This window comes from Lissotriton helveticus, chromosome 9, assembly GCF_964261635.1.
Source record: "Lissotriton helveticus chromosome 9, aLisHel1.1, whole genome shotgun sequence".
NCBI lineage: Eukaryota > Metazoa > Chordata > Amphibia > Caudata > Salamandridae > Lissotriton > Lissotriton helveticus.
Genome location: NC_136070.1, coordinates 576,003,657 through 576,031,394, shown reverse-complemented (window position 1 = coordinate 576,031,394; position 27,738 = coordinate 576,003,657). Strand labels below are relative to the sequence as shown.

Below are 27,738 nucleotides of genomic sequence, written 5' to 3'. Positions count from 1 at the left end.
CAGATCTATGGTAATTCTTCAGGGCCAAATCAATCTAATCTAAGACTATTGAGGTTCTATGCTAATTCATAAAGTGTCCCCACACACGAATCACTATGATAAGAGAGCATTCAGGTATAGAGTTATACCTCTTTCATGTTGTGGGAGTTTAAACACCCTAAACCGGACAGAAAATGTAAACATCAAGACTACTGCCCCAATCTGCCCCTAGGTTGGGCAGAAAGAATGTCTGTGCCCTTCTGGGAAGGGGGCATTGCCATGTCCAGGGTGGACAACCCCCACCCCTATGTTTTTGTTGCCCAGGTGTCTAGTGGACTCTGTCCCCCTATGGAGATTGTGGTTTATTACCCCTTTTCCCTTCAGGGGGCAGAAAAACTCACCTTATATTTTAGGGGTGTGGGGCCATGGCCCTGCTTATTGTGGGCAGACCCCATCCCTATATTTATTTTTTAACCTGGACCCTGGTGTCTAGTGAACTTTCAGCCCCACCGGTGGGGTAGAATTAGTTCATCTGCCTCGGAGGGGAAGATATTGTCCACCTGCTGGGATGGGGGCACAGCTATGTTCAGGGTGAGTAGAACCCTCCCCCCCCATGGCATGGTGGAGGCAATCACCCCTCCATCTACCCTCTAGGGAGTGAAAAGATTGTCACCATATTTCCCAATGGGTGGGGGAATGCACATAGTGGGCAGCCCCTGCCCCTTTTTAGGGCTCGCGCCCTGCGTTGCCCTGTGTTGCACTGCGCAGGGGCGAGCGCCCTTTTGTCCAGGGTTTCAAATCGGACCATGGAATCGCACACGCTTGTGCTTTTCTTTTTGGGTTCCGTGATTGGGCTTTGCGTGCGTGTTTTTTTAAACAGCAAAACATACAAGATGATGGACGGAATGTTGCACAATGGCAAAACATTCACCCCCAGTCGCAGATCTGGGTTTAATCCATCGTTATTTTGCTCACCATTTGAGCTTGCCCTATTTCTTTCCTTTCCCTCTATCCTCCCTTGCTCCTTTTTGCGCGCTTTGGAAGGACTTTTATGGCAAAGACTCTTTCATAATTCCTGCTGAAAAAACGTTTGGAAGAGAAAGATTACAGCAGCTGCATGTAGTCTCCAAGGTATAGAGAGTGAGAGAGTTCGAGCATATCAAAGAGCCTGAATGAGTTTATTGAGTAATTGATAATGAAAGTCTTCTTTTCCTCAGATAAAGACTACCTGCAGTAAATCTAAATTAAATACAGAAGAGAAGCCAATACCTTAAGCACTACTGGTAGGACAAGCTTTATTTATTCCATAGAGTCATTATAGTAGGAGGGTTGTTGTCTTATGTTTCCTTCCATCTGTGCATTAGGCGTCCCCTGAAGAACAGACTGCAGAATATCTTCCTCGGAAGTCCAGCAGCCTAGAGGGTGTCAGCAGTGCCAAGGTGTCTCTTCTTTATCCACTTCCCCTTTTCCCTTCTTCTGGTGAGACTGCTAAGCTAGCGGTGGCACTGGAGGTGGGGAGATTGGGATCAGCATCTATACTGCCCCTGCGGAGAGTTGGAGACTTCTGACACCCAACCACCCAACCACACACACCCCCACCCAACCACACACACACACACACACACACACACACACACACACACCCAACCACACCCAACCAAACCACACACACACCCAAACCACACACACCCAACCAAACCACACACACACACACCCAAACCACACACACCCACACCCAAACACCAAACCACACACCCAACCACACACACCCAACCACACACACCCACCCAACCACACCCACCCACCCACCCACACACACACACAACCACACACACACACCCAACCACACACACACACACACCCAACCACACACACACCCACCCAACCACACACACCCACCCAACCACACACACCCACCCAACCACACACACCCACCCAACCACACACACCCACCCAACCACACACACCCACCCAACCACACACACCCACCCAACCACACACACCCACCCAACCACCCACACACCCACCCACCCACCCAACCACACACACACACACACCACCCCAACACCCACCCCACCCCCCACACACCCACCCCACCCCCCCCCCCCACACACACACACACACACACACACACCCACAACCACACACCCGCAACCACACACACAACAACCCCACACACAACAACCCCACACACAACAACCCCACACACAACAACCCCACACACAACAACCCCACACACAACAACCCCACACACAACAACCCCACACACAACAACCCCACACACAACAACCCCACACACAACAACCCCACACACAACAACCCCACACACATCCCCTTTTCCCTTCTTCTGGTGAGACTGCTAAGCTAGCGGTGGCACTGGAGGTGGGGAGATTGGGATCAGCATCTATACTGCCCCTGCGGAGAGTTGGAGACTTCTGACACCCAACCACACAACCACACACACACACACCCCCACCCAACCACACACACACACACACACACCCAACCACACCCAACCAAACCACACACACACACACACACACACACACCCAACCAAACCACACACCCACACCACACACACACACACCAAACCACACACACACACCAAACCACACACACACACCAAACCACACACACACACCAAACCACACACACACACCAAACCACACACACACACTGTTGGACAGGCCACATGAAGGGCTCGCTCCCTCCCCGCAGGACAGGGCCCGGGCCACCGTCAGCACCATTGCCCGGCCCAGCCGCCATCTTGGACACGGCACCACGCGGCCGCGCGGCCTCAGCCCGACCCCAACCCCGGGCAGGCCAGGCCCCGACATCCCGGCACCACCCTCCACCCAGGAGGTGAACGGACCACTTGGCAGGTCAATGGGAGTACGAAGTGTCGATGGCTCTCCCCCGCCAGGTGCCGAGCACCCCCAGACTCCTCAGGCGCTGGCTCCACCCCCCTGCTGGGTGTCTGGACTCCCTCATCCCAGACCTCCCGACCTCCGAGAGCGAGGGTCCGGACATCAAAGGGCGCCAGACCTATAACTGAGGCAGCCCCAGGACAGGAAGGCAGTTGTATCCTGGAGTCGAGAGACACCGAGAAGAACTCATCCTTGACGGACTGTTGGCGCTGCCGCAGCCCTGCCTTGTGAACTATTGTCCTGCCTGCTGGCGCTGCCGCGGCTCTGCAACCTTCATCCTCGTGGGACCTGCTGGCGCTGCCGCGGCCCTCTGCAACCTTCATCCTCGTTGGGACCTGCTGGCGCTGCCGCGGCCCGTAGTAACCTCCATCCTCGTGGGACCTGCTGGCGCTGCCGCGGCCCGTTGCAACCTGCCTTCTCCTGGGACCTGCTGGCGCTGCCGCGGCCCGTTGTAACCTTCATCCTCGTTGGGACCTGCTGGCGCTGCCGCGGCCCGTTGCCACCTACGACCTCTTCGGGACCTGCCGGCGCTGCCGCGGTCCGACCCATCCGAACACCGAGCTCGAGGATTGTGAGCTATCACCGTTACACCTCAGTACCCGTAGGTACCAAGACTGTCCCGCTACCCCCTTCCCTTACTAGAGACTAGAATTGAGAGGATCATCGTGTCCTGATCGCCTTGTATCGCACCACTCTACTACCAGAAGTGCCTATAAAAGGTGTTACCCTGATCTTTGTGTGGTGTCCATCTGTGGGGGGGAAGTTACCTGTCTGTGCGATCACTGTGCTCGGCCGACCCTCCAGGTCTCCGTCTAACATTGGTGGCTAGCGGCGCGATCCGAACCAACGCGTACCGTACAGACAGTAACTCACCCTACGACTAAAACCACAATGACGACCAAAGAGAGCGGATCGGCGGAGAAGTTCCAGATGGAAAAGCTGGAAGAATACAACCACCGAGAGCTCAAACAATTTTGCATGGACTTAGGCATTGCTACCACCGTGCTAAGCACAAAAGAAGACTTCAAAAACGCCCTAGAGGCCTGGGCAGAGACAAATACCGCAACCCCCCGGGACCCCGCAGCCCCGGAAGTCAACACCACCCGGACGGAGGAACGGAGAACAGGCCCTTCCCGTGAAGAGATCCAAGAGCGGGAAAAAAATAGATTACACGAGTTAGACTTGGCACGACTCAGATTAGACGGAGAATTGAAACTGGCGGAACAAAAAATAAACTTAGAACACTTACGGCTCAGAGAAGAGCGAGAGGAAAAACAGAGACAGAGAGACCTCGAAGAAAAAAGACTGGCATACGAGCACGAGTGCAAACTAGCGGAGATAGAAATACGCAAACTGAACAAAAACCTAGGGGTGCCCGAGCAACCGCACTCCCCGGGTCCTACCGAGCAGAAGGTCCACATCCCCAAGGATGTGGTCCGAGAATATCACCGGAATGACGACATACAGCAGTGGTTCAAGGCCTATGAGATTGCCATGACCGCCCACCGGGTCGCTCGAAGTGACTGGGGAGCCGGTCTATGGGGGAGATTCGTCAACGAGGGTCGTGATGCCCTGCTGCAGCTTCCGGACCATCAAATGACGTCCTATGACCACATGAAGGCCGCCCTCCTCAGTCGATATGGGCTTACACCCGAAATGTACCGCCAGAGGTTCCGCAACTGCACCCGGATCCCAGGTACGACGTGGTTGGAATACGTGAACTATTTCAGCCGAGCCTTCGAGGGGTGGATCAAGGGTAACAACGTAACCACTTACGAACAACTCTTCAATATCATTGTGTGGGAGCACCTCTCCAACAACTGCTTCGTCGAGCTCAGGCAGCACCTCCTCGACAGTAAATTGACTGAACCCCGGCAGCTCGCCACCGAGGCTGACCGGTGGGAGAGCACCCGAGTGGCCCGGAGTGGGCCGAATGAGCAGAACAGAACCAACCAAGGTCATCATCGTCCCCGAGGAGGAGGAGGAGGCCCGGGCCGGGGCAGAGACGCCGTCCCGGCCGCACCCACTAACGCCACCCCGGCCCCAGCAGGCCGGGGAAACCCCCCGATGCGCCCGGGGTTCCGAGCTAACGTGACGTGTCATCGATGCCAGCGAGTCGGCCACTATGCCAGTGACCCGACCTGCCCGAAGAACCAGGCCCCCGGGCCCCGCCAGATGGCGGCCGCCGCCCTGGGAGAAGAACAAGTCTCCGAAGACACGGAAACCTATGAGTCGGAGCAGTTCGAGTGGGAACCCGCCGCCATGACCCTGGCATGCCTAGGAGGAAGAGACATGGTCCCGCGGACTCCCCTGCCCGCCAACACTCGGAAGTACAGCCAATGGGTGAGCATCAATGGGCGCAAGGCCGAGGCCCTGCGTGACACCGGGGCCAGTGTGACGGCCGTCCGCTGTCACCTGGTGACCCCAGAACAAATCCTACCAAACGTACTTTGCCCCGTCCGATCGGCAGATAACTCGGAGAGCCTGTGTCGGATGGCCTGCGTCCCCTTCGAATGGGGAGGAGTGTCCGGCATGCTGAAAGTAACTGTCCGTGACGATGCCCCCGTAGACTGCCTCCTGGGGAACGATCTCGAGAGCTCCCCGTGGGCCGCTGTGGAAAGAAGAGAGCATCTGGGGATGTTGGGTCTCCCGGACTGGGCGTGCGTAACCACCCGGTCCATGGCCACCCGCACCATCCCTAGACCAGAAGAACCAGAATGGGCAGCACCTCCGCCCTCGATCACTTCAGAAGAAGACTTCCTCCAGACCGACCACCCGGACCCCACCCCAGAGGGGTCCACACAGCCCCCCGAGCTTCCCGACCTGGCTCAGTGGCGCCAAGAAGGGGGGCCCACCCAGGAACAATTCCGGCAGGAGCAAAAGACCTGCCCCTCCCTCGAGGGATTGCGACAGCAAGCGCTCGCCCAGAGCCAAGGAGACACCACCGGGGCCCACTGGGTTTATTGGGACAATGACCTCTTGTACAGCGAACAGAAAATAGCAGAACTGGGGGCCGGGCGAGTGCTGGTGGTGCCCCTCCACTTCAGAGACTTCCTGTTGAACCTAGCCCATGATGTCCCCCTGGCCGGGCACCTGGGCCAAGACAAGACCTACCACCGCCTGGTGACTCACTTTTTTTGGCCCAAAATGAGAAATGACGTATCCAACCATTGCCGGTCCTGTCCGACCTGCCAGGCCAGCGGGAAGAGCGGCCGCAAACTCAAGGCACCCTTACAACCATTCCCCGTGGTGACCACCCCGTTCGAAAGGGTGGGAATAGACATTGTGGGGCCCCTGGACCCCCGAACAGCACAGGGGCATCGCTTCATCCTGGTCCTGGTGGACCACGCTACCCGCTATCCTGAGGCGGTCCCCCTTCGTACTATAACAGCCCCAGTAGTGGGTCGAGCCTTGATGGGGATCTTCTCTCGAGTGGGCTTCCCCCGGGAAGTCGTCAGCGACAGGGGTACGAACTTTATTTCAAAGTATATGAAATCCCTCTGGCAACAGTGCGGAGTCACTTACCGCTTCACCACCCCCTATCACCCCCAGGGGAACGGACTAGTCGAGCGGTTCAACCGCACCCTCAAGGGGATGATCATGGGGCTGGAAGAACCCCTACGCCGCCAGTGGGACGTGCTACTACCGTGCCTCCTCTTCGCCTACCGAGAAGTCCCCCAGAAGTCCCTCGGCTTCAGCCCCTTCGAACTCCTGTACGGACACCCCGTTCGCGGGCCTCTCAGCCTAGTGAAGGAGGAATGGGAGATGGCCCCCCTAAAGACCCCCCCGGACGTCTACAAATACCTCCTGACCCTCCGCAATCAGACCCGGAAATTCAGGGAAATCGCTAAAGCCAATCTAGAGGCCAGTCAAGAGGACATGAAGAAGTGGTACGACCAACATGCCTCCTCCCTCGAGTTTGAACCGGGTCAGCAGGTATGGGTGATGTCCCCCATCGAACCGTGTGCCTTGCAAGACAAATGGACGGGGCCCTTCAAGGTGATCGAGCGCAAGAGTCCCGTCACCTATCTCATCGACCTGGAGTCCCCCCGGAACCCCCTCCGGGTCCTCCATGCCAACAGGCTCAAACCCCACTTCATGCGCTCGGAACTCAGCCTGCTGATGGCTACCGACAGTGGTACGGAAGGAGACTCCGAGCCCCTCCCTGACCTACTGAGGACTCGGGAAAGGGATGGCTCGGTGGACGGGGTCCGACTCTCCGAGGCCCTGACCCCAGAGCAGCGTCAAGATTGCCGGGCCCTCCTGCTGCCGTTCGCAAACCTGTTCTCCCTCGCACCCGGAGTCACCTCCTGGTGCCTGCACGACGTGGACACGGGGGACAGTCCTCCTGTCCGACACCGGGCGTACCGAGTACCGGATCGGGTACGTACATGCATCCAAGAAGAAGTCTCCAAGATGCTCGCCCTCGGGGTCATCGAGCCTTCGGACAGTCCCTGGGCCAGCCCGGTCGTCCTGGTCCCCAAGGCCGCGGCACCGGGCACCACACCTGAGCTCCGATTCTGCATCGACTATCGGGGGCTGAACGCGGTCACCCGAACCGACGCTCACCCTATCCCCCGCGCAGATGAACTGGTCGACCGCCTGGGGGCAGCCCGCTACCTAAGCATCTTTGACCTGACAGCGGGCTACTGGCAGATCGGCCTCACCCCCGGGGCCCAAGAACGTTCCGCTTTCTCCACCCCGGACGGACACTACCACTTCAGAGTGATGCCCTTCGGCATGAAGAACGCTCCAGCCACCTTTCAAAGACTGGTGAACCAGGTATTGGCGGGCCTCGAAGAATTCAGCGCCGCCTACCTGGACGACATCGCGGTATACAGCCGCCACTGGGCAGACCACCTCCACCACCTCCGAGAGGTCCTGCAGGCCCTCCAACAGGCCGGCCTCACCATAAAAGCCAGCAAGTGCCAAATCGGCCAGGGGTCCGTAACCTACCTCGGACACCAAGTGGGGAGCGGTCTGGTGGCTCCCCTCCAACTCAAGGTAGCTGCCATCCAGTCCTGGCAACCCCCCGAGACACAAACAGAGGTCCGAGCCTTCCTGGGGCTCACCGGATACTACCGGCGGTTTGTGAGGGACTATGGCAGCATTGTGGGGCCCCTCACGGAACTCACGTCCAAGAACAGCCCAAAGAGAGTCAACTGGACGCCCGACTGTCAAGCAGCCTTCGAGACGCTGAAGGCCGCCATGTGCACCGCTCCTGTACTCCAGGCCCCCGACTACAGCCGCGAGTTCATCGTGCAGACCGATGCCTCCGACCATGGTGTTGGGGCCGTCCTCTCCCAACTGAACACCGAAGGGGTGGACCAACCAGTGGCCTTCATCAGCAGACGCCTACTGCCCCGAGAACAGCGCTGGAGCACCATTGAGCGAGAGGCCTTCGCTGTGGTATGGGCCCTCAAGAAGCTCCGGCCGTACCTCTTCGGAACCCATTTCCGGGTACAGACGGACCATCGGCCCCTGCAATGGCTCATGCAGATGCGGGGGGAGAACCCCAAACTATTGCAATGGTCCATCTCCCTGCAGGGGATGGACTTCACTGTGGAGCATCGCCCTGGTCAAGACCACGCCAACGCGGACGGCCTGTCCCGCTTTTTCCGCCTCGACGAGGAAAGTCCCCAAGAAGATGGGTGACTCTCCCCGCCTTCAGCTGGGGGGGACGCATGTTGGACAGGCCACATGAAGGGCTCGCTCCCTCCCCGCAGGACAGGGCCCGGGCCACCGTCAGCACCATTGCCCGGCCCAGCCGCCATCTTGGACACGGCACCGCGCGGCCTCAGCCCGACCCCAACCCCGGGCCTGGCCAGGCCCCGACATCCCGGCACCACCCTCCACCCAGGAGGTGAACGGACCACTTGGCAGGTCAATGGGAGTACGAAGTGTCGATGGCTCTCCCCCGCCAGGTGCCGAGCACCCCCAGACTCCTCGGGCGCTGGCTCCACCCCCCTGCTGGGTGTCTGGACTCCCTCATCCCAGACCTCCCGACCTCCGAGAGCGAGGGTCCGGACATCAAAGGGCGCCAGACCTATAACTGAGGCAGCCCCAGGACAGGAAGGCAGTTGTATCCTGGAGTCGAGAGACACCGAGAAGAACTCATCCTTGACGGACTGTTGGCGCTGCCGCAGCCCTGCCTTGTGAACTATTGTCCTGCCTGCTGGCGCTGCCGCGGCTCTGCAACCTTCATCCTCGTGGGACCTGCTGGCGCTGCCGCGGCCCTCTGCAACCTTCATCCTCGTTGGGACCTGCTGGCGCTGCCGCGGCCCGTAGTAACCTCCATCCTCGTGGGACCTGCTGGCGCTGCCGCGGCCCGTTGCAACCTGCCTTCTCCTGGGACCTGCTGGCGCTGCCGCGGCCCGTTGTAACCTTCATCCTCGTTGGGACCTGCTGGCGCTGCCGCGGCCCGTTGCCACCTACGACCTCTTCGGGACCTGCCGGCGCTGCCGCGGTCCGACCCATCCGAACACCGAGCTCGAGGATTGTGAGCTATCACCGTTACACCTCAGTACCCGTAGGTACCAAGACTGTCCTGCTACCCCCTTCCCTTACTAGAGACTAGAATTGAGAGGATCATCGTGTCCTGATCGCCTTGTATCGCACCACTCTACTACCAGAAGTGCCTATAAAAGGTGTTACCCTGATCTTTGTGTGGTGTCCATCTGTGGGGGGGAAGTTACCTGTCTGTGCGATCACTGTGCTCGGCCGACCCTCCAGGTCTCCGTCTAACACACACCAAACCACACACACACACCAAACCACACACACACACCAAACCACACACACACACCAAACCACACACACACACACCAAACCACACACCCAACCACACACACACACCCAACCACACCCACCCACCCAACCACACCCAACCACACCCACCCAACCACACCCAACCACACCCACCCAACCACACCCACCCACACACACACCCAACCACACCCAACCACACCCAACCACCCAACCACACACACCCACCCAACCACACACACCCAACCAACCAACCACACACACCCAACCAACCAACCAACCACACACACCCAACCAACCAACCACACACCCAACCAACCACACACACACACACACACACCACCCCAACACCCACCCCACCCCCCACACACCCACCCCACCCCCCCACACACACACACCCCACCCAACACACACACACACACACACACAACCACACAACCACAACCACACACACAACAACCCCACACACAACAACCCCACACACAACAACCCCACACACAACAACCCCACACACAACAACCCCACACACAACAACCACACACACAACAACCACACACACACACAACCCCACACACAACCCCCCCCCCACACACACACACACACACACACACACACACACAGTCAGAGCACGCTTTCACCTGGCACAAACACCACCAGGAGTCAGTTCAGGCTATCACCGGGCACACACCACCAGACGTCAGTGCACGCTTCCACCAGGCACACACCATCAGCCGTCAGTGCATGCTTTCACCAGGCACACACCACCAGCCGTCAGTGCACGCTTTCACCAGGCACACACCACCAGCCGTCAGTGCACGCTTTCACCAGGCACACACCACCAGCCGTCAGTGCACGCTTTCACCAGGCACACACCACCAGCCGTCAGTGCACGCTTTCACCAGGCACACACACCACCAGCCGTCAGTGCACGCTTCCACCAGGCACACACACCACCAGCCGTCCGTGCACGCTTCCACCAGGTACACACCACCAGCCGGCAGTGCACGCTTCCACCAGGCACACACACCACCAGACGGTAGTGCACGCTTCCACCAGGCACACACACCACCAGCCATCAGTGCACAGTTTCTACAGGCGCACACACACCACCAGCCATCAGTGCACACATCAATTGTTAACGCAGCCACAATTAACTATTGTAGCAATGGCAGTATGGCGCACTTTACTTTTAAACATATTAATCTTAAGCGCAGCATGCCACCATTGCTACAAAAATAAATACACATTTTTTTGGCCTACAATTTATAGACTTATGTTGCAATTGGTGTTTCAATATTTAGCAATGCCAATAGTTCAAACTCAATTAAAGCGAGACCTATCGCATTGCAAATGCTTGTTTTTATTTACCTTGATGTCTAGTGGCGGGTGCGGGCGGATCGAAGTATCTACCCCCTATCCACTCCCTTAGGGCAGAAAAACTGAAAATGTAATTGCTAGGGTGAAGCTCAAGCCCTTGCCTAAGGGGTTGCTTACCCCATCCCTGGTAGCTAGTGGGTGGATCGCCTTTGGCGAACTCCAAGCAGAGATCTCCTGGGCAGAGGTACCATTTGAAGGGGGAGATTTTCCCCTTTCCAACAATACCTTCCTCAAGAGAATCAGTGCTCAGGGCTGAATTATTCTCCAGAGCGCTGATTCAGCAAAAAAGTAAAAAGAGCAAAAAAGTAAAAAGGAGCAAAAAAGTAAAAAGAGCAAAAAAGTAAAACGAGCAAAAAAGTAAAACGAGCAAAAAAGTAAAACGAGCAAAAAAAGTAAAACGAGCAAAAAAGTAAAACGAGCAAAAAAGTAAAACAAGCCCGTTAGCTAGTTTTACTTGCACTTTTACTGTAATGACGTCAATGCACCTTACGTGCCATTCACCATTACCATTAAAAAAAGCAAAACAACCAAGCTGCTCGGGAAGTCTGAGCAGCGTGAGCTACACAATATAAAGTACTCCCTCTGGTGCAGAGGGGCCCTTATACACCTCCCCAGTGTCAGCCAATGGCCGACACACACCGGGGAGATAGTGCAGGTGTCTGCCATTGGCTGAATAGCCGCACTTGAGGAGTGAAGAGGTCTTTCGTGAAGGTGTGCCTTAAACTTTATTGTGCATCTGCTTTACAGAAAAAAATAATTTAATATTGTGCAACACTCCATCTGCCAGTTTTTGCCAGGTTTAGAACATCATGGGTTGCGAAAATAAAATGCATACATACAATGGAAGATAATGCGCCACAAAGGCAAAGACAAAAGATGAGCTGAAATCAAACGTCAATTCCCTCAATCAAGACAAGGTCAAGGAGGTGGAGCAGTGGAGAACAACTGTGCCAGTCATGCAGCCTTCAAACAAACTAACTGGGCAGATAATCAAAGCACTCTGCATAAATATAAACTATATGCTGATAGTCCACAATGTGGCAGTATTAAGTGAGGCCAAATAAAGGGACCTGCATGTTCCTGGTGTTCTTACATGTTCAGTTACAAGCAGTATACAACTTTCCAACTCTACACATGTCCGCAGTCAAGCTTACAAAAATGTGGGAATATGAACCAACAGGGCAACATGGCAGAACAATAATGGTACATGTAGCATTTAAAATATTCCTTAAAAGGGCGCGCAGCGTATTTATAAATAGGACTTGATCTAGAGAGAAAAAAAAAGTTCTACACACCATCTTGAGATGTGCAATGCAGAAAGTCTCATGCAAGCAGAGTAGCTACTCCCCCCGACACAGTGTCGGAGGAGCACCTTTGAACTAACCTCTTTGTTCGTCAAGACATGCCGTGCCAACTTGACCTTGGCAAAGTTTCCTTTGCCAATCGTCTTCAGCAAGCGGTAGTTGCCTATGTGTGGCTGATCATCCACGGAGGTGGAAATGGCGTTCCGATTCCGCAGCATGTTGGACTTGTTGGTGGACTTCGAGTCAGAATGCCCCAGAGCCGTCTGCAACAGAAAAGAGAAGAGGTTTGACTATTACCAAATAATACACAAACACATGGATGCATACTAAAAAGCTCTTTGCAGCGCATTGAAGAATTACAAGAGAACAATGTTGACTGACTTATCCAAGAGTAATAATTTAAGACTAAATGGGCACAAAAATCACCAACCAGCAGCAAGCACTGCAAAATCATAACCAGAATGCTTTGCAGGTCGTTTTTAGGTTTCGACCTGGCGATCTGCGCAAGCAGTTCGCGCAGGTGAAATCTTTTGTTTACCATATTGGCTATTGGAACGTCCCCCACCTCCCATTGGCTAGCTCCATAAATGGAGGCTAGCCATTGGGAGCCGGATCTGTCCGTCAAGGCCGGACCAGATTCGGGGGCGTTCCCGCGATTTTTTCCCTCTCCGCCTCTGCGATCCGAGATTTTTTCCCTCTCCGCCTCTGCGATGTCGTCATCGCGGCGGTGGGCGGAGCTTCGTTTTTTTTCCTTCTGTGTTTGTTTTGGTCATTCCATGCGAGGAAGCCCAGGTGAGTGCTTGTTTTTTAGTGGTGGTGCACGTGAATTCAGTGTACGTTAGTTAAAAATACATGATGAAGACACAGGCCACGATCTGGCTGTTCATCAAGTGCATGGGCGCTAAAACTAATTTTTGCCCCTTTATTTGTAGTGAGGACTACGCAGTGGTTTGTCTGATGTGAAAATGCACGGCTGATCCCCTTTGTTGCAGCATGCATAACTTTTCATTCTTTCAGTTCGACTTTACAGTCCGTTTTAATAATGTCCTTAAAACTGCGGGTGTTCAGTACCCAAACGGCCTAAATAGACTCGTATGGGCTAAGCATCTCGTGCCCCTCGTGAGACACTTGTAAAACTGCTCATAAGATTTGCAACAGGGAGTTTTTTTCATGGTTTGGCATTTTTCGTAATGCATTACAGTTGAATTTATATAGCGCTTCATATCCTAACCGCACTGCAAAGCGCTGAAGAGCATCATAGAGAGTGGAGAGTGCATAGGGAGTGCATAGGGAGTGGAGAGTGCATAGGGAGTGGAGAGTGCATAGAGAGTGCAGAGTAGAGTGCACAGGGAGTGGAGAGTGCACAGGGAGTGGAGAGTGCACAGGGAGTGGAGAGTGCACAGGGAGTGGAGAGTGCACAGGGAGTGGAGAGTGCACAGGGAGTGGAGAGTGTATAGGGAGTGGAGAGTGCATAGTGCATAGGGAATGCAGAGTGCATAGGGAGTGCAGAGTGGGGAGTGGAGAGTGCATAGGGAGTGGAGAGTGCAGTGGAGAGTGCATGGGGAGTGCAGAGTGGAGAGTGCATAGGGAGTGCAGAGTGGAGAGTGCATAGGGAGTGCAGAGTGCATAGGGAGTGCAGAGTGGAGAGTGCATAGGGAGTGCAGAGTGGAGAGTGCATAGGGAGTGAAGAGTGCAGAGTGCATAGGGAGTGCAGAGTGCATAGGGAGTGCAGAGTGGAGAGTGCATAGGGAGTGCAGAGAGTGGAGAGTGCATAGGGAGTGCAGAGTGCATAGGGAGTGGAGAGTGCATAGGGAGTGGAGAGTGGAGAGTGCATAGGGAGTGCAGAGTGGAGAGTGCATAGGGAGTGAAGAGTGCAGAGTGCATAGGGAGTGCAGAGTGGAGAGTGCATAGGGAGTGCAGAGTGCATAGGGAGTGCAGAGTGGAGAGTGCATAGGGAGTGCAGAGAGAGTGGAGAGTGCATAGGGAGTGCAGAGTGCATAGGGAGTGGAGAGTGGAGAGTGCATAGGGAGTGCAAAGTGCATAGGGAGTGGAGAGTGGAGAGTGGAGAGTGCAAAGTGCATAGGGAGTGGAGAGTGCATAGGGAGTGAAGAGTGCATAGGGAGTGCATAGGGAGTGCATAGGGAGTGCAGAGTGCATAGGGAGTGCAGAGTGCATAGGGAGTGCAGAGTGCATAGGGAGTGCAGAGTGCATAGGGAGTGCATAGGGAGTGGAGAGTGTATAGGGAGTGGAGAGTGCATAGTGCATAGGGACTGCAGAGTGCATAGGGAGTGCAGAGTGGGGAGTGGAGAGTGCATAGGGAGTGGGGAGTGCATAGGGAGTGCAGAGTGGGGAGTGGAGAGTGCATAGGGAGTGGGGAGTGCATAGGGAGTGCAGAGTGGAGAGTGCATAGGGAGTGCAGAGTGGAGAGTGCATAGGGAGTGCAGAGTGGAGAGTGCATAGGGAGTGCAGAGTGGAGAGTGCATAGGGAGTGCAGAGTGGAGAGTGCATAGGGAGTGCAGAGTGGAGAGTGCATAGGGAGTGCAGAGTGGAGAGTGCATAGGGAGTGAAGAGTGGAGAGTGCATAGGGAGTGAAGAGTGGAGAGTGCATAGGGAGTGAAGAGTGCAGAGTGCATAGGGAGTGTAGAGTGCATAGGGAGTGCAGAGTGGAGAGTGCATAGGGAGTGCAGAGAGAGTGCAGAGTGCATAGGGAGTGCAGAGTGCATAGGGAGTGGAGAGTGCATAGGGAGTGGAGAGTGGAGAGTGCATAGGGAGTGAAGAGTGCATAGGGAGTGAAGAGTGCATAGGGAGTGAAGAGTGCATAGGGAGTGAAGAGTGCAGAGTGCATAGGGAGTGCAGAGTGCATAGGGAGTGGAGAGTGCATAGGGAGTGGAGAGTGGAGAGTGCATAGGGAGTGGAGAGTGAAGAGTGCATAGGGAGTGCAGAGTGCATAGGGAGTGCAGAGTGCATAGGGAGTGCAGAGTGCATAGGGAGTGCAGAGTGCATAGGGAGTGCAGAGTGCATAGGGAGTGCAGAGTGCATAGGGAGTGCAGAGTGCATAGGGAGTGCAGAGTGCATAGGGAGTGCAGAGTGCATAGGGAGTGCAGAGTGCATAGGGAGTGCAGAGTGCATGGAGTGCAGAGTGCATAGGGAGTGCAGAGTGCATAGGGAGTGCAGAGTGCATAGGGAGTGCAGAGTGCATAGGGAGTGCATAGGGAGTGGAGAGTGCATAGGGAGTGGAGAGTGCATAGGGAGTGGAGAGTGCATAGGGAGTGGAGAGTGCATAGGGAGTGGAGAGTGCATAGGGAGTGGAGAGTGCATAGGGAGTGGAGAGTGCATAGGGAGTGCAGAGTGCATAGGGAGTGCAGAGTGCATAGGGAGTGCAGAGTGCATAGGGAGTGCAGAGTGCATAGGGAGTGCAGAGTGGAGAGTGCATAGGGAGTGCAGAGTGGAGAGTGCATAGGGAGTGCAGAGTGGAGAGTGCATAGGGAGTGCAGAGTGCATAGGGAGTGCAGAGTGCATAGGGAGTGGAGAGTGCATAGGGAGTGGAGAGTGCATAGGGAGTGGAGAGTGCATAGGGAGTGGAGAGTGCATAGGGAGTGGAGAGTGCATAGGGAGTGGAGAGTGCATAGGGAGTGGAGAGTGCATAGGGAGTGGAGAGTGCATAGGGAGTGGAGAGTGCATAGGGAGTGGAGAGTGCATAGGGAGTGGAGAGTGCATAGGGAGTGGAGAGTGCATAGGGAGTGGAGAGTGCATAGGGAGTGGAGAGTGCATAGGGAGTGCAGAGTGCATAGGGAGTGCAGAGTGGAGAGTGCATAGGGAGTGGAGAGTGCATAGGGAGTGGAGAGTGCATAGGGAGTGGAGAGTGCATAGGGAGTGGAGAGTGCATAGGGAGTGGAGAGTGCATAGGGAGTGGAGAGTGCATAGGGAGTGGAGAGTGCATAGGGAGTGGAAAGTGCATAGGGAGTGGAAAGTGCATAGGGAGTGGAAAGTGCATAGGGAGTGGAACGTGCATAGGGAGTGGAAAGTGCATAGGGAGTGGAAAGTGCATAGGGAGTGGAGAGTGCATAGGGAGTGGAGAGTGCATAGAGAGTGCATAGGGAGTGGAGAGTGCATAGGGAGTGGAGAGTGCATAGGGAGTGGAGAGTGCATAGGGAGTGGAGAGTGAAGAGTGCATAGGGAGTGGAGAGTGAAGAGTGCATAGGGAGTGAAGAGTGGAGAGTGCATAGGGAGTGAAGAATGCAGAGTGCATAGGGAGTGAAGAATGCAGAGTGCATAGGGAGTGAAGAATGCAGAGTGCATAGGGAGTGGAGAGTGCATAGGGAGTGGAGAGTGCATAGGGAGTGGAGAGTGGAGAGTGCATAGGGAGTGGGGAGTGCATAGGGAGTGGAGAGTGCATAGGGAGTGGAGAGTGCATAGGGAGTGGAGAGTGCATAGGGAGTGGAGAGTGCAGAGTGCATAGGGAGTGCAGAGTGCATAGGGAGTGCAGAGTGGAGAGTGCATAGGGAGTGCAGAGTGCATAGGGGAGTGGAGAGTGCATAGGGAGTGGAGAGTGCATAGGGAGTGGAGAGTGCATAGGGAGTGGAGAGTGCATAGGGAGTGGAGAGTGCATAGGGAGTGGAGAGTGCATAGGGAGTGGAGAGTGCATAGGGAGTGGAGAGTGCATAGGGAGTGGAGAGTGCATAGGGAGTGGAGAGTGCATAGGGAGTGGAGAGTGCATAGGGAGTGGAGAGTGCATAGGGACTGCAGAGTGGGGAGTGGAGAGTGCATAGGGAGTGGAGAGTGCATAGGGAGTGGAGAGTGCATAGGGAGTGGAGAGTGCATAGGGAGTGGAGAGTGGAGAGTGCATAGGGAGTGCAGAGTGGAGAGTGCATAGGGAGTGCAGAGTGGAGAGTGCATAGGGAGTGCAGAGTGGAGAGTGCATAGGGAGTGCAGAGTGGAGAGTGCATAGGGAGTGCAGAGTGGAGAGTGCATAGGGAGTGCAGAGTGGAGAGTGCATAGGGAGTGCAGAGTGGAGAGTGCATAGGAAGTGCAGAGTGGAGAGTGCATAGGGAGTGCAGAGTGGAGAGTGCATAGGGAGTGCAGAGTGGAGAGTGCATAGGGAGTGGAGAGTGGAGAGTGCATAGGGAGTGGAGAGTGGAGAGTGCATAGGGAGTGGGGAGTGCATAGGGAGTGGGGAGTGCATAGGGAGTGGAGAGTGCATAGGGAGTGGGGAGTGCATAGGGAGTGGAGAGTGCATAGGGAGTGGAGAGTGCATAGGGAGTGGAGAGTGCATAGGGAGTGGAGAGTGCAGAGTGCATAGGGAGTGCAGAGTGCATAGGGAGTGCAGAGTGGAGAGTGCATAGGGAGTGCAGAGTGCATAGGGGAGTGGAGAGTGCATAGGGAGTGGAGAGTGCATAGGGAGTGGAGAGTGCATAGGGAGTGGAGAGTGCATAGGGAGTGGAGAGTGCATAGGGAGTGGAGAGTGCATAGGGAGTGGAGAGTGCATAGGGAGTGGAGAGTGCATAGGGAGTGGAGAGTGCATAGGGACTGCAGAGTGGGGAGTGGAGAGTGCATAGGGAGTGGAGAGTGCATAGGGAGTGCAGAGTGCATAGGGAGTGCAGAGTGCATAGGGAGTGCAGAGTGCATAGGGAGTGCAGAGTGCATAGGGAGTGCAGAGTGCATAGGGAGTGCAGAGTGCATAGGGAGTGCAGAGTGCATAGGGAGTGCAGAGTGCATAGGGAGTGCAGAGTGCATAGGGAGTGCAGAGTGCATAGGGAGTGGAGAGTGCATAGGGAGTGGAGAGTGCATAGGGAGTGGAGAGTGCATAGGGAGTGCAGAGTGCATAGGGAGTGCAGAGTGCATAGGGAGTGCAGAGTGCATAGGGAGTGCAGAGTGCATAGGGAGTGCATAGGGAGTGCAGAGTGGAGAGTGCATAGGGAGTGCAGAGTGGAGAGTGCATAGGGAGTGCAGAGTGGAGAGTGCATAGGGAGTGCAGAGTGGAGAGTGCATAGGGAGTGCAGAGTGCATAGGGAGTGCAGAGTGCATAGGGAGTGGAGAGTGCATAGGGAGTGGAGAGTGCATAGGGAGTGGAGAGTGCATAGGGAGTGGAGAGTGCATAGGGAGTGGAGAGTGCATAGGGAGTGGAGAGTGCATAGGGAGTGGAGAGTGCATAGGGAGTGGAGAGTGCATAGGGAGTGGAGAGTGCATAGGGAGTGGAGAGTGCATAGGGAGTGGAGAGTGCATAGGGAGTGGAGAGTGCAGAGTGCATAGGGAGTGCAGAGTGCATAGGGAGTGCAGAGTGCATAGGGAGTGCAGAGTGGAGAGTGCATAGGGAGTGGAGAGTGCATAGGGAGTGGAGAGTGCATAGGGAGTGGAGAGTGCATAGGGAGTGGAGAGTGCATAGGGAGTGGAGAGTGCATAGGGAGTGGAGAGTGCATAGGGAGTGGAGAGTGCATAGGGAGTGGAGAGTGCATAGGGAGTGGAGAGTGCATAGGGAGTGGAAAGTGCATAGGGAGTGGAAAGTGCATAGGGAGTGGAAAGTGCATAGGGAGTGGAAAGTGCATAGGGAGTGGAAAGTGCATAGGGAGTGGAAAGTGCATAGGGAGTGGGGAGTGCATAGGGAGTGGAGAGTGCATAGGGAGTGGAGAGTGCATAGAGAGTGGAGAGTGCATAGAGAGTGCATAGGGAGTGGAGAGTGCATAGGGAGTGGAGAGTGCATAGGGAGTGGAGAGTGCATAGGGAGTGGAGAGTGCATAGGGAGTGGAGAGTGAAGAGTGCATAGGGAGTGGAGAGTGAAGAGTGCATAGGGAGTGAAGAGTGGAGAGTGCATAGGGAGTGAAGAGTGGAGAGTGCATAGGGAGTGAAGAATGCAGAGTGCATAGGGAGTGGAGAGTGCATAGGGAGTGGAGAGTGCATAGGGAGTGGAGAGTGGAGAGTGCATAGGGAGTGGGGAGTGCATAGGGAGTGGAGAGTGCATAGGGAGTGGAGAGTGCATAGGGAGTGGAGAGTGCATAGGGAGTGGAGAGTGCATAGGGAGTGGAGAGTGCAGAGTGCATAGGGAGTGCAGAGTGCATAGGGAGTGCAGAGTGGAGAGTGCATAGGGAGTGCAGAGTGCATAGGGGAGTGGAGAGTGCATAGGGAGTGGAGAGTGCATAGGGAGTGGAGAGTGCATAGGGAGTGGAGAGTGCATAGGGAGTGGAGAGTGCATAGGGAGTGGAGAGTGCATAGGGAGTGGAGAGTGCATAGGGAGTGGAGAATGCATAGGGAGTGGAGAGTGCATAGGGAGTGGAGAGTGCATAGGGAGTGGAGAGTGCATAGGGACTGCAGAGTGGGGAGTGGAGAGTGCATAGGGAGTGGAGAGTGCATAGGGAGTGGAGAGTGCATAGGGAGTGGAGAGTGCATAGGGAGTGGAGAGTGCATAGGGAGTGCAGAGTGGAGAGTGCATAGGGAGTGCAGAGTGGAGAGTGCATAGGGAGTGCAGAGTGGAGAGTGCATAGGGAGTGCAGAGTGGAGAGTGCATAGGGAGTGCAGAGTGGAGAGTGCATAGGGAGTGCAGAGTGGAGAGTGCATAGGGAGTGCAGAGTGGAGAGTGCATAGGAAGTGCAGAGTGGAGAGTGCATAGGGAGTGCAGAGTGGAGAGTGCATAGGGAGTGCAGAGTGGAGAGTGCATAGGGAGTGCAGAGTGGAGAGTGCATAGGGAGTGCAGAGTGGAGAGTGCATAGGGAGTGCATAGGGAGTGCATAGGGAGTGGAGAGTGCATAGGGAGTGGAGAGTGCATAGGGAGTGGAGAGTGCATAGGGAGTGGAGAGTGCATAGGGAGTGGAGAGTGCATAGGGAGTGGAGAGTGGAGAGTGCATAGGGAGTGGAGAGTGGAGAGTGCATAGGGAGTGGAGAGTGGAGAGTGCATAGGGAGTGGAGAGTGGAGAGTGCATAGGGAGTGGGGAGTGCATAGGGAGTGGGGAGTGCATAGGGAGTGGAGAGTGCATAGGGAGTGGAGAGTGCATAGGGAGTGGAGAGTGCATAGGGAGTGGAGAGTGCATAGGGAGTGGAGAGTGCATAGGGAGTGGAGAGTGCATAGGGAGTGGAGAGTGCATAGGGAGTGGAGAGTGCAGAGTGCATAGGGACTGCAGAGTGCATAGGGAGTGCAGAGTGGGGAGTGGAGAGTGCATAGGGAGTGCAGAGTGCATAGGGAGTGCAGAGTGGAGAGTGCAGAGTGCATAGGGAGTGGAGAGTGCAGAGTGCATAGGGAGTGGAGAGTGCATAGAGAGTGCATAGGGAGTGGAGAGTGCATAGAGAGTGCATAGGGAGTGGAGAGTGCATAGGGAGTGGAGAGTGCATAGGGAGTGCAGAGTGGATATGGAGTGCAGAGTGGATAGGGAGTGCAGAGTGGATAGGGAGTGCAGAATGGATAGGGAGTGCAGAGTGGATAGGGAGTGCAGAGTGGATAGGGAGTGCAGAGTGGATAGGGAGTGCAGAGTGGATAGGGAGTGCAGAGTGGATAGGGAGTGCAGAGTGGATAGGGAGTGCAGAGTGGATAGGGAGTGCAGAGTGGATAGGGAGTGCAGAGTGCATAGGGAGTGCAGAGTGCATAGGGAGTGCAGAGTGCATAGGGAGTGGAGAGTGGAGAATGCATAGGGAGTGGAGAGTGCATAGGGAGTGGAGAGTGCATAGGAAGTGGAGAGTGCATAGGGAGTGGAGAGTGCATAGGGAGTGGAGAGTGCATAGGGAGTGGAGAGTGCATAGGGAGTGGAGAGTGCATAGGGAGTGGAGAGTGCATAGGGAGTGGAGAGTGCATAGGGAGTGGAGAGTGCATAGGGAGTGGAGAGTGCATAGGGAGTGGAGAGTGCATAGGGACTGCAGAGTGGGGAGTGGAGAGTGCATAGGGAGTGGAGAGTGCATAGGGAGTGGAGAGTGCATAGGGAGTGGAGAGTGCATAGGGAGTGCAGAGTGCATAGGGAGTGCAGAGTGGAGAGTGCATAGGGAGTGCAGAGTGGAGAGTGCATAGGGAGTGCAGAGTGGAGAGTGCATAGGAAGTGCAGAGTGGAGAGTGCATAGGGAGTGCAGAGTGGAGAGTGCATAGGGAGTGCAGAGTGGAGAGTGCATAGGAAGTGCAGAGTGGAGAGTGCATAGGGAGTGCAGAGTGGAGAGTGCATAGGGAGTGCAGAGTGGAGAGTGCATAGGGAGTGCAGAGTGGAGAGTGCATAGGGAGTGGAGAGTGCATAGGGAGTGGAGAGTGCATAGGGAGTGGAGAGTGCATAGGGAGTGGAGAGTGCATAGGGAGTGGAGAGTGCATAGGGAGTGGAGAGTGCATAGGGAGTGGAGAGTGCATAGGGAGTGGAGAGTGCAGAGTGCATAGGGAGTGCAGAGTGCATAGGGAGTGCAGAGTGCATAGGGAGTGCATAGGGAGTGGAGAGTGGAGAGTGCATAGGGAGTGCAGAGTGCATAGGGAGTGCAGAGTGCATAGGGAGTGCAGAGTGCATAGGGAGTGCAGAGTGCATAGGGAGTGCAGAGTGCATAGGGAGTGGAGAGTGCATAGGGAGTGGAGAGTGCATAGGGAGTGGAGAGTGCATAGGGAGTGGAGAGTGCATAGGGAGTGGAGAGTGCATAGGGAGTGGAGAGTGCATAGGGAGTGGAGAGTGCATAGGGAGTGGAGAGTGCATAGGGAGTGGAGAGTGCATAGGGAGTGGAGAGTGCATAGGGAGTGGAGTGTGCATAGAGAGTGCAGAGTGCATAGGGAGTGCAGAGTGCATAGGGACTGCAGAGTGGAGAGAGCATAGGGACTGCAGAGTGCATAGGGAGTGGAGAGTGGAGAGTGCATAGGGAGTGGAGAGTGCATACGGAGTGGAGAGTGCATAGGGAGTGGAGAGTGCATAGGGAGTGGAGAGTGCATAGGGAGTGCAGAGTGGAGAGTGCATAGGGAGTGCAGAGTGCATAGGGAGTGCAGAGTGGAGAGTGCATAGGGAGTGGAGAGTGCATAGGGAGTGGAGAGTGCATAGGGAGTGGAGAGTGCATAGGGAGTGGAGAGTGGAGAGTGCATAGGGAGTGCAGAGTGGAGCGTGCATAGGGAGTGCAGAGTGGAGCGTGCATAGGGAGTGCAGAGTGCATAGGGAGTGGAGAGTGGAGAGTGCATAGGGAGTGGAGAGTGCATAGGGAGTGGAGAGTGCATAGGGAGTGGAGAGTGCATAGGGAGTGGAGAGTGCATAGGGAGTGGAGAGTGCATAGGGAGTGGAGAGTGCATAGGGAGTAGAGAGTGGAGAGTGCATAGGGAGTGGAGAGTGCATAGGGAGTGGAGAGTGCATAGGGAGTGGAGAGTGCATAGGGAGTGGAGAGTGCATAGGGAGTGGAGAGTGCATAGGGAGTGGAGAGTGCATAGGGAGTGGAGAGTGCATAGGGAGTGGAGAGTGGAGAGTGCATAGGGAGTGGAGAGTGGAGAGTGCATAGGGAGTGGAGAGTGCATAGGGAGTGGAGAGTGCATAGGGAGTGGAGAGTGCATAGGGAGTGGAGAGTGCATAGGGAGTGGAGAGTGCATAGGGAGTGGAGAGTGCATAGGGAGTGGAGAGTGCATAGGGAGTGCAGAGTGCATAGGGAGTGCATAGGGAGTGGAGAGTGGAGAGTGCATAGGGAGTGGAGAGTGCATAGGGAGTGGAGAGTGGAGAGTGCATAGGGAGTGGAGAGTGCATAGGGAGTGCAGAGTGCATAGGGAGTGCATAGGGAGTGGAGAGTGCATAGGGAGTGGAGAGTGCATAGGGAGTGGAGAGTGCATAGGGAGTGGAGAGTGCATAGGGAGTGGAGAGTGCATAGGGAGTGGAGAGTGCATAGGGAGTGGAGAGTGCATAGGGAGTGGAGAGTGCATAGGGAGTGGAGTGTGCATAGAGAGTGGAGTGTGCATAGAGAGTGCAGAGTGCATAGGGAGTGCAGAGTGCATAGGGAGTGCAGAGTGCATAGGGACTGCAGAGTGGAGAGTGCATAGGGACTGCAGAGTGCATAGGGAGTGGAGAGTGGAGAGTGCATAGGGAGTGGAGAGTGCATAGGGAGTGGAGAGTGCATAGGGAGTGGAGAGTGCATAGGGAGTGGAGAGTGCATAGGGAGTGGAGAGTGCATAGGGAGTGCAGAGTGGAGAGTGCAGAGTGCATAGGGAGTGCAGAGTGGAGAGTGCATAGGGAGTGGAGAGTGCATAGGGAGTGCAGAGTGGAGAGTGCATAGGGAGTGCAGAGTGCATAGGGAGTGCAGAGTGGAGAGTGCATAGGGAGTGCAGAGTGGAGCGTGCATAGGGAGTGCAGAGTGCATAGGGAGTGGAGAGTGCATAGGGAGTGGAGAGTGGAGAGTGCATAGGGACTGCAGAGTGCATAGGGAGTGCAGAGTGGGGAGTGGAGAGTGCATAGGGAGTGGAGAGTGCATAGGGAGTGGAGAGTGCATAGGGAGTGGAGAGTGCATAGGGAGTGGAGAGTGCATAGGGAGTGCAGAGTGGAGAGTGCATAGGGAGTGGAGAGTGCATAGGGAGTGGAGAGTGCAGAGTGCATAGGGAGTGGAGAGTGCATAGGGAGTGGAGAGTGCATAGGGAGTGGAGAGTGCATAGGGAGTGGAGAGTGCATAGGGAGTGGAGAGTGCATAGGGAGTGGAGAGTGCATAGGGAGTGGAGAGTGCATAGGGAGTGGAGAGTGGAGAGTGCATAGGGAGTGCAGAGTGGAGAGTGCATAGGGAGTGCAGAGTGGAGAGTGCATAGGGAGTGCAGAGTGGAGAGTGCATAGGGAGTGCAAAGTGGAGAGTGCATAGGGAGTGCAGAGTGCATATGGAGTGCATAGGGAGTGGAGAGTGCATAGGGAGTGGAGAGTGCATAGGGAGTGGAGAGTGCATAGGGAGTGGAGAGTGCATAGGGAGTGGAGAGTGGAGAGTGCATAGGGAGTGGAGAGTGGAGAGTGCATAGGGAGTGGAGAGTGGAGAGTGCATAGGGAGTGGAGAGTGGAGAGTGCATAGGGAGTGGGGAGTGCATAGGGAGTGGAGAGTGCATAGGGAGTGGAGAGTGCATAGGGAGTGGAGAGTGCATAGGGAGTGGAGAGTGCATAGGGAGTGGAGAGTGCATAGGGAGTGGAGAGTGCATAGGGAGTGCAGAGTGGAGAGTGCATAGGGAGTGCAGAGTGGAGAGTGCATAGGGAGTGCAGAGTGGAGAGTGCATAGGGAGTGCAGAGTGGAGAGTGCATAGGGAGTGCAGAGTGGAGAGTGCATAGGGAGTGCAGAGTGGAGAGTGCATAGGGAGTGCAGAGTGGAGAGTGCATAGGAAGTGCAGAGTGGAGAGTGCATAGGGAGTGCAGAGTGGAGAGTGCATAGGGAGTGCAGAGTGGAGAGTGCATAGGGAGTGCAGAGTGGAGAGTGCATAGGGAGTGCAGAGTGGAGAGTGCATAGGGAGTGCAGAGTGCATAGGGAGTGCATAGGGAGTGGAGAGTGCATAGGGAGTGGAGAGTGCATAGGGAGTGGAGAGTGCATAGGGAGTGGAGAGTGCATAGGGAGTGGAGAGTGCATAGGGAGTGGAGAGTGCATAGGGAGTGGAGAGTGGAGAGTGCATAGGGAGTGGAGAGTGGAGAGTGCATAGGGAGTGGAGAGTGGAGAGTGCATAGGGAGTGGAGAGTGGAGAGTGCATAGGGAGTGGGGAGTGCATAGGGAGTGGGGAGTGCATAGGGAGTGGAGAGTGCATAGGGAGTGGAGAGTGCATAGGGAGTGGAGAGTGCATAGGGAGTGGAGAGTGCATAGGGAGTGGAGAGTGCATAGGGAGTGGAGAGTGCATAGGGAGTGGAGAGTGCATAGGGAGTGGAGAGTGCAGAGTGCATAGGGACTGCAGAGTGCATAGGGAGTGCAGAGTGGGGAGTGGAGAGTGCATAGGGAGTGCAGAGTGCATAGGGAGTGCAGAGTGGAGAGTGCAGAGTGCATAGGGAGTGGAGAGTGCATAGAGAGTGCATAGGGAGTGGAGAGTGCATAGAGAGTGCATAGGGAGTGGAGAGTGCATAGGGAGTGGAGAGTGCATAGGGAGTGCAGAGTGGATATGGAGTGCAGAGTGGATAGGGAGTGCAGAGTGGATAGGGAGTGCAGAATGGATAGGGAGTGCAGAATGGATAGGGAGTGCAGAGTGGATAGGGAGTGCAGAGTGGATAGGGAGTGCAGAGTGGATAGGGAGTGCAGAGTGGATAGGGAGTGCAGAGTGGATAGGGAGTGCAGAGTGGATAGGGAGTGCAGAGTGGAGAGTGCATAGGAAGTGCAGAGTGGAGAGTGCATAGGGAGTGCAGAGTGGAGAGTGCATAGGGAGTGGAGAGTGCATAGGGAGTGGAGAGTGCATAGGGAGTGCAGAGTGGAGAGTGCATAGGGAGTGCAGAGTGGAGAGTGCATAGGGAGTGGAGAGTGCATAGGGAGTGGAGAGTGCATAGGGAGTGGAGAGTGCATAGGGAGTGCAGAGTGGAGAGTGCATAGGGAGTGGAGAGTGCATAGGGAGTGGAGAGTGCATAGGGAGTGGAGAGTGCAGAGTGCATAGGGACTGCAGAGTGCATAGGGAGTGCAGAGTGGGGAGTGGAGAGTGCATAGGGAGTGCAGAGTGCATAGGGAGTGCAGAGTGGAGAGTGCAGAGTGCATAGGGAGTGGAGAGTGCATAGAGAGTGCATAGGGAGTGGAGAGTGCATAGAGAGTGCATAGGGAGTGGAGAGTGCATAGGGAGTGGAGAGTGCATAGGGAGTGCAGAGTGGATATGGAGTGCAGAGTGGATAGGGAGTGCAGAGTGGATAGGGAGTGCAGAATGGATAGGGAGTGCAGAGTGGATAGGGAGTGCAGAGTGGATAGGGAGTGCAGAGTGGATAGGGAGTGCAGAGTGGATAGGGAGTGCAGAGTGGATAGGGAGTGCAGAGTGGATAGGGAGTGCAGAGTGGATAGGGAGTGCAGAGTGGATAGGGAGTGCAGAGTGCATAGGGAGTGGAGAGTGGAGAATGCATAGGGAGTGGAGAGTGCATAGGGAGTGGAGAGTGCATAGGAAGTGGAGAGTGCATAGGAAGTGGAGAGTGCATAGGGAGTGGAGAGTGCATAGGGAGTGGAGAGTGCATAGGGAGTGGAGAGTGCATAGGGAGTGGAGAGTGCATAGGGAGTGGAGAGTGCATAGGGAGTGGAGAGTGCATAGGGAGTGGAGAGTGCATAGGGAGTGGAGAGTGCATAGGGAGTGGAGAGTGCATAGGGAGTGGAGAGTGCATAGGGAGTGGAGAGTGCATAGGGAGTGGAGAGTGCATAGGGAGTGGAGAGTGCATAGGGAGTGGAGAGTGCATAGGGAGTGGAGAGTGCATAGGGAGTGGAGAGTGCATAGGGACTGCGGAGTGGAGAGTGCATAGGGAGTGGAGAGTGCATAGGGAGTGGAGAGTGCATAGGGAGTGGAGAGTGCATAGGGAGTGCAGAGTGCATAGGGAGTGCAGAGTGGAGAGTGCATAGGGAGTGCAGAGTGGAGAGTGCATAGGGAGTGCAGAGTGGAGAGTGCATAGGAAGTGCAGAGTGGAGAGTGCATAGGGAGTGCAGAGTGGAGAGTGCATAGGAAGTGCAGAGTGGAGAGTGCATAGGGAGTGCAGAGTGGAGAGTGCATAGGGAGTGCAGAGTGGAGAGTGCATAGGGAGTGCAGAGTGGAGAGTGCATAGGGAGTGGAGAGTGCATAGGGAGTGCATAGGGAGTGCATAGGGAGTGGAGAGTGCATAGGGAGTGGAGAGTGCATAGGGAGTGGAGAGTGCATAGGGAGTGGAGAGTGCATAGGGAGTGGAGAGTGCATAGGGAGTGGAGAGTGCAGAGTGCATAGGGAGTGCAGAGTGCATAGGGAGTGCATAGGGAGTGGAGAGTGGAGAGTGCATAGGGAGTGCAGAGTGCATAGGGAGTGCAGAGTGCATAGGGAGTGGAGAGTGCATAGGGAGTGGAGAGTGCATAGGGAGTGGAGAGTGCATAGGGAGTGGAGAGTGCATAGGGAGTGGAGAGTGCATAGGGAGTGGAGAGTGCATAGGGAGTGGAGAGTGCATAGGGAGTGGAGAGTGCATAGGGAGTGGAGAGTGCATAGGGAGTGGAGTGTGCATAGAGAGTGCAGAGTGCATAGGGAGTGCAGAGTGCATAGGGACTGCAGAGTGGAGAGAGCATAGGGACTGCAGAGTGCATAGGGAGTGGAGAGTGGAGAGTGCATAGGGAGTGGAGAGTGCATACGGAGTGGAGAGTGCATAGGGAGTGGAGAGTGCATAGGGAGTGGAGAGTGCATAGGGAGTGGAGAGTGCATAGGGAGTGGAGAGTGCATAGGGAGTGGAGAGTGCATAGGGAGTGGAGAGTGCATAGGGAGTGGAGAGTGCATAGGGAGTGGAGAGTGCATAGGGAGTGGAGAGTGCATAGGGAGTGGAGAGTGCATAGGGAGTGGAGAG

At 55.5% G+C, this 27,738-nt stretch overlaps 1 protein-coding gene across 18 annotated transcripts in view; it reads right to left on the bottom strand.

Annotated features, from left to right (window-relative positions):
- The window catches only part of MARK2 (microtubule affinity regulating kinase 2), a 668,807-nt gene that overhangs the window by 454,370 nt on the left and 186,699 nt on the right, over window positions 1-27,738 (bottom strand). For all 18 annotated transcript variants that reach the window (XM_078660523.1, XM_078660536.1, XM_078660526.1 and 15 more), the window contains one exon: window positions 12,433-12,615. In XM_078660523.1, the coding sequence (XP_078516649.1) occupies window positions 12,433-12,615 (183 nt within the window). The remainder of the gene's footprint in view (window positions 1-12,432; window positions 12,616-27,738) is intronic.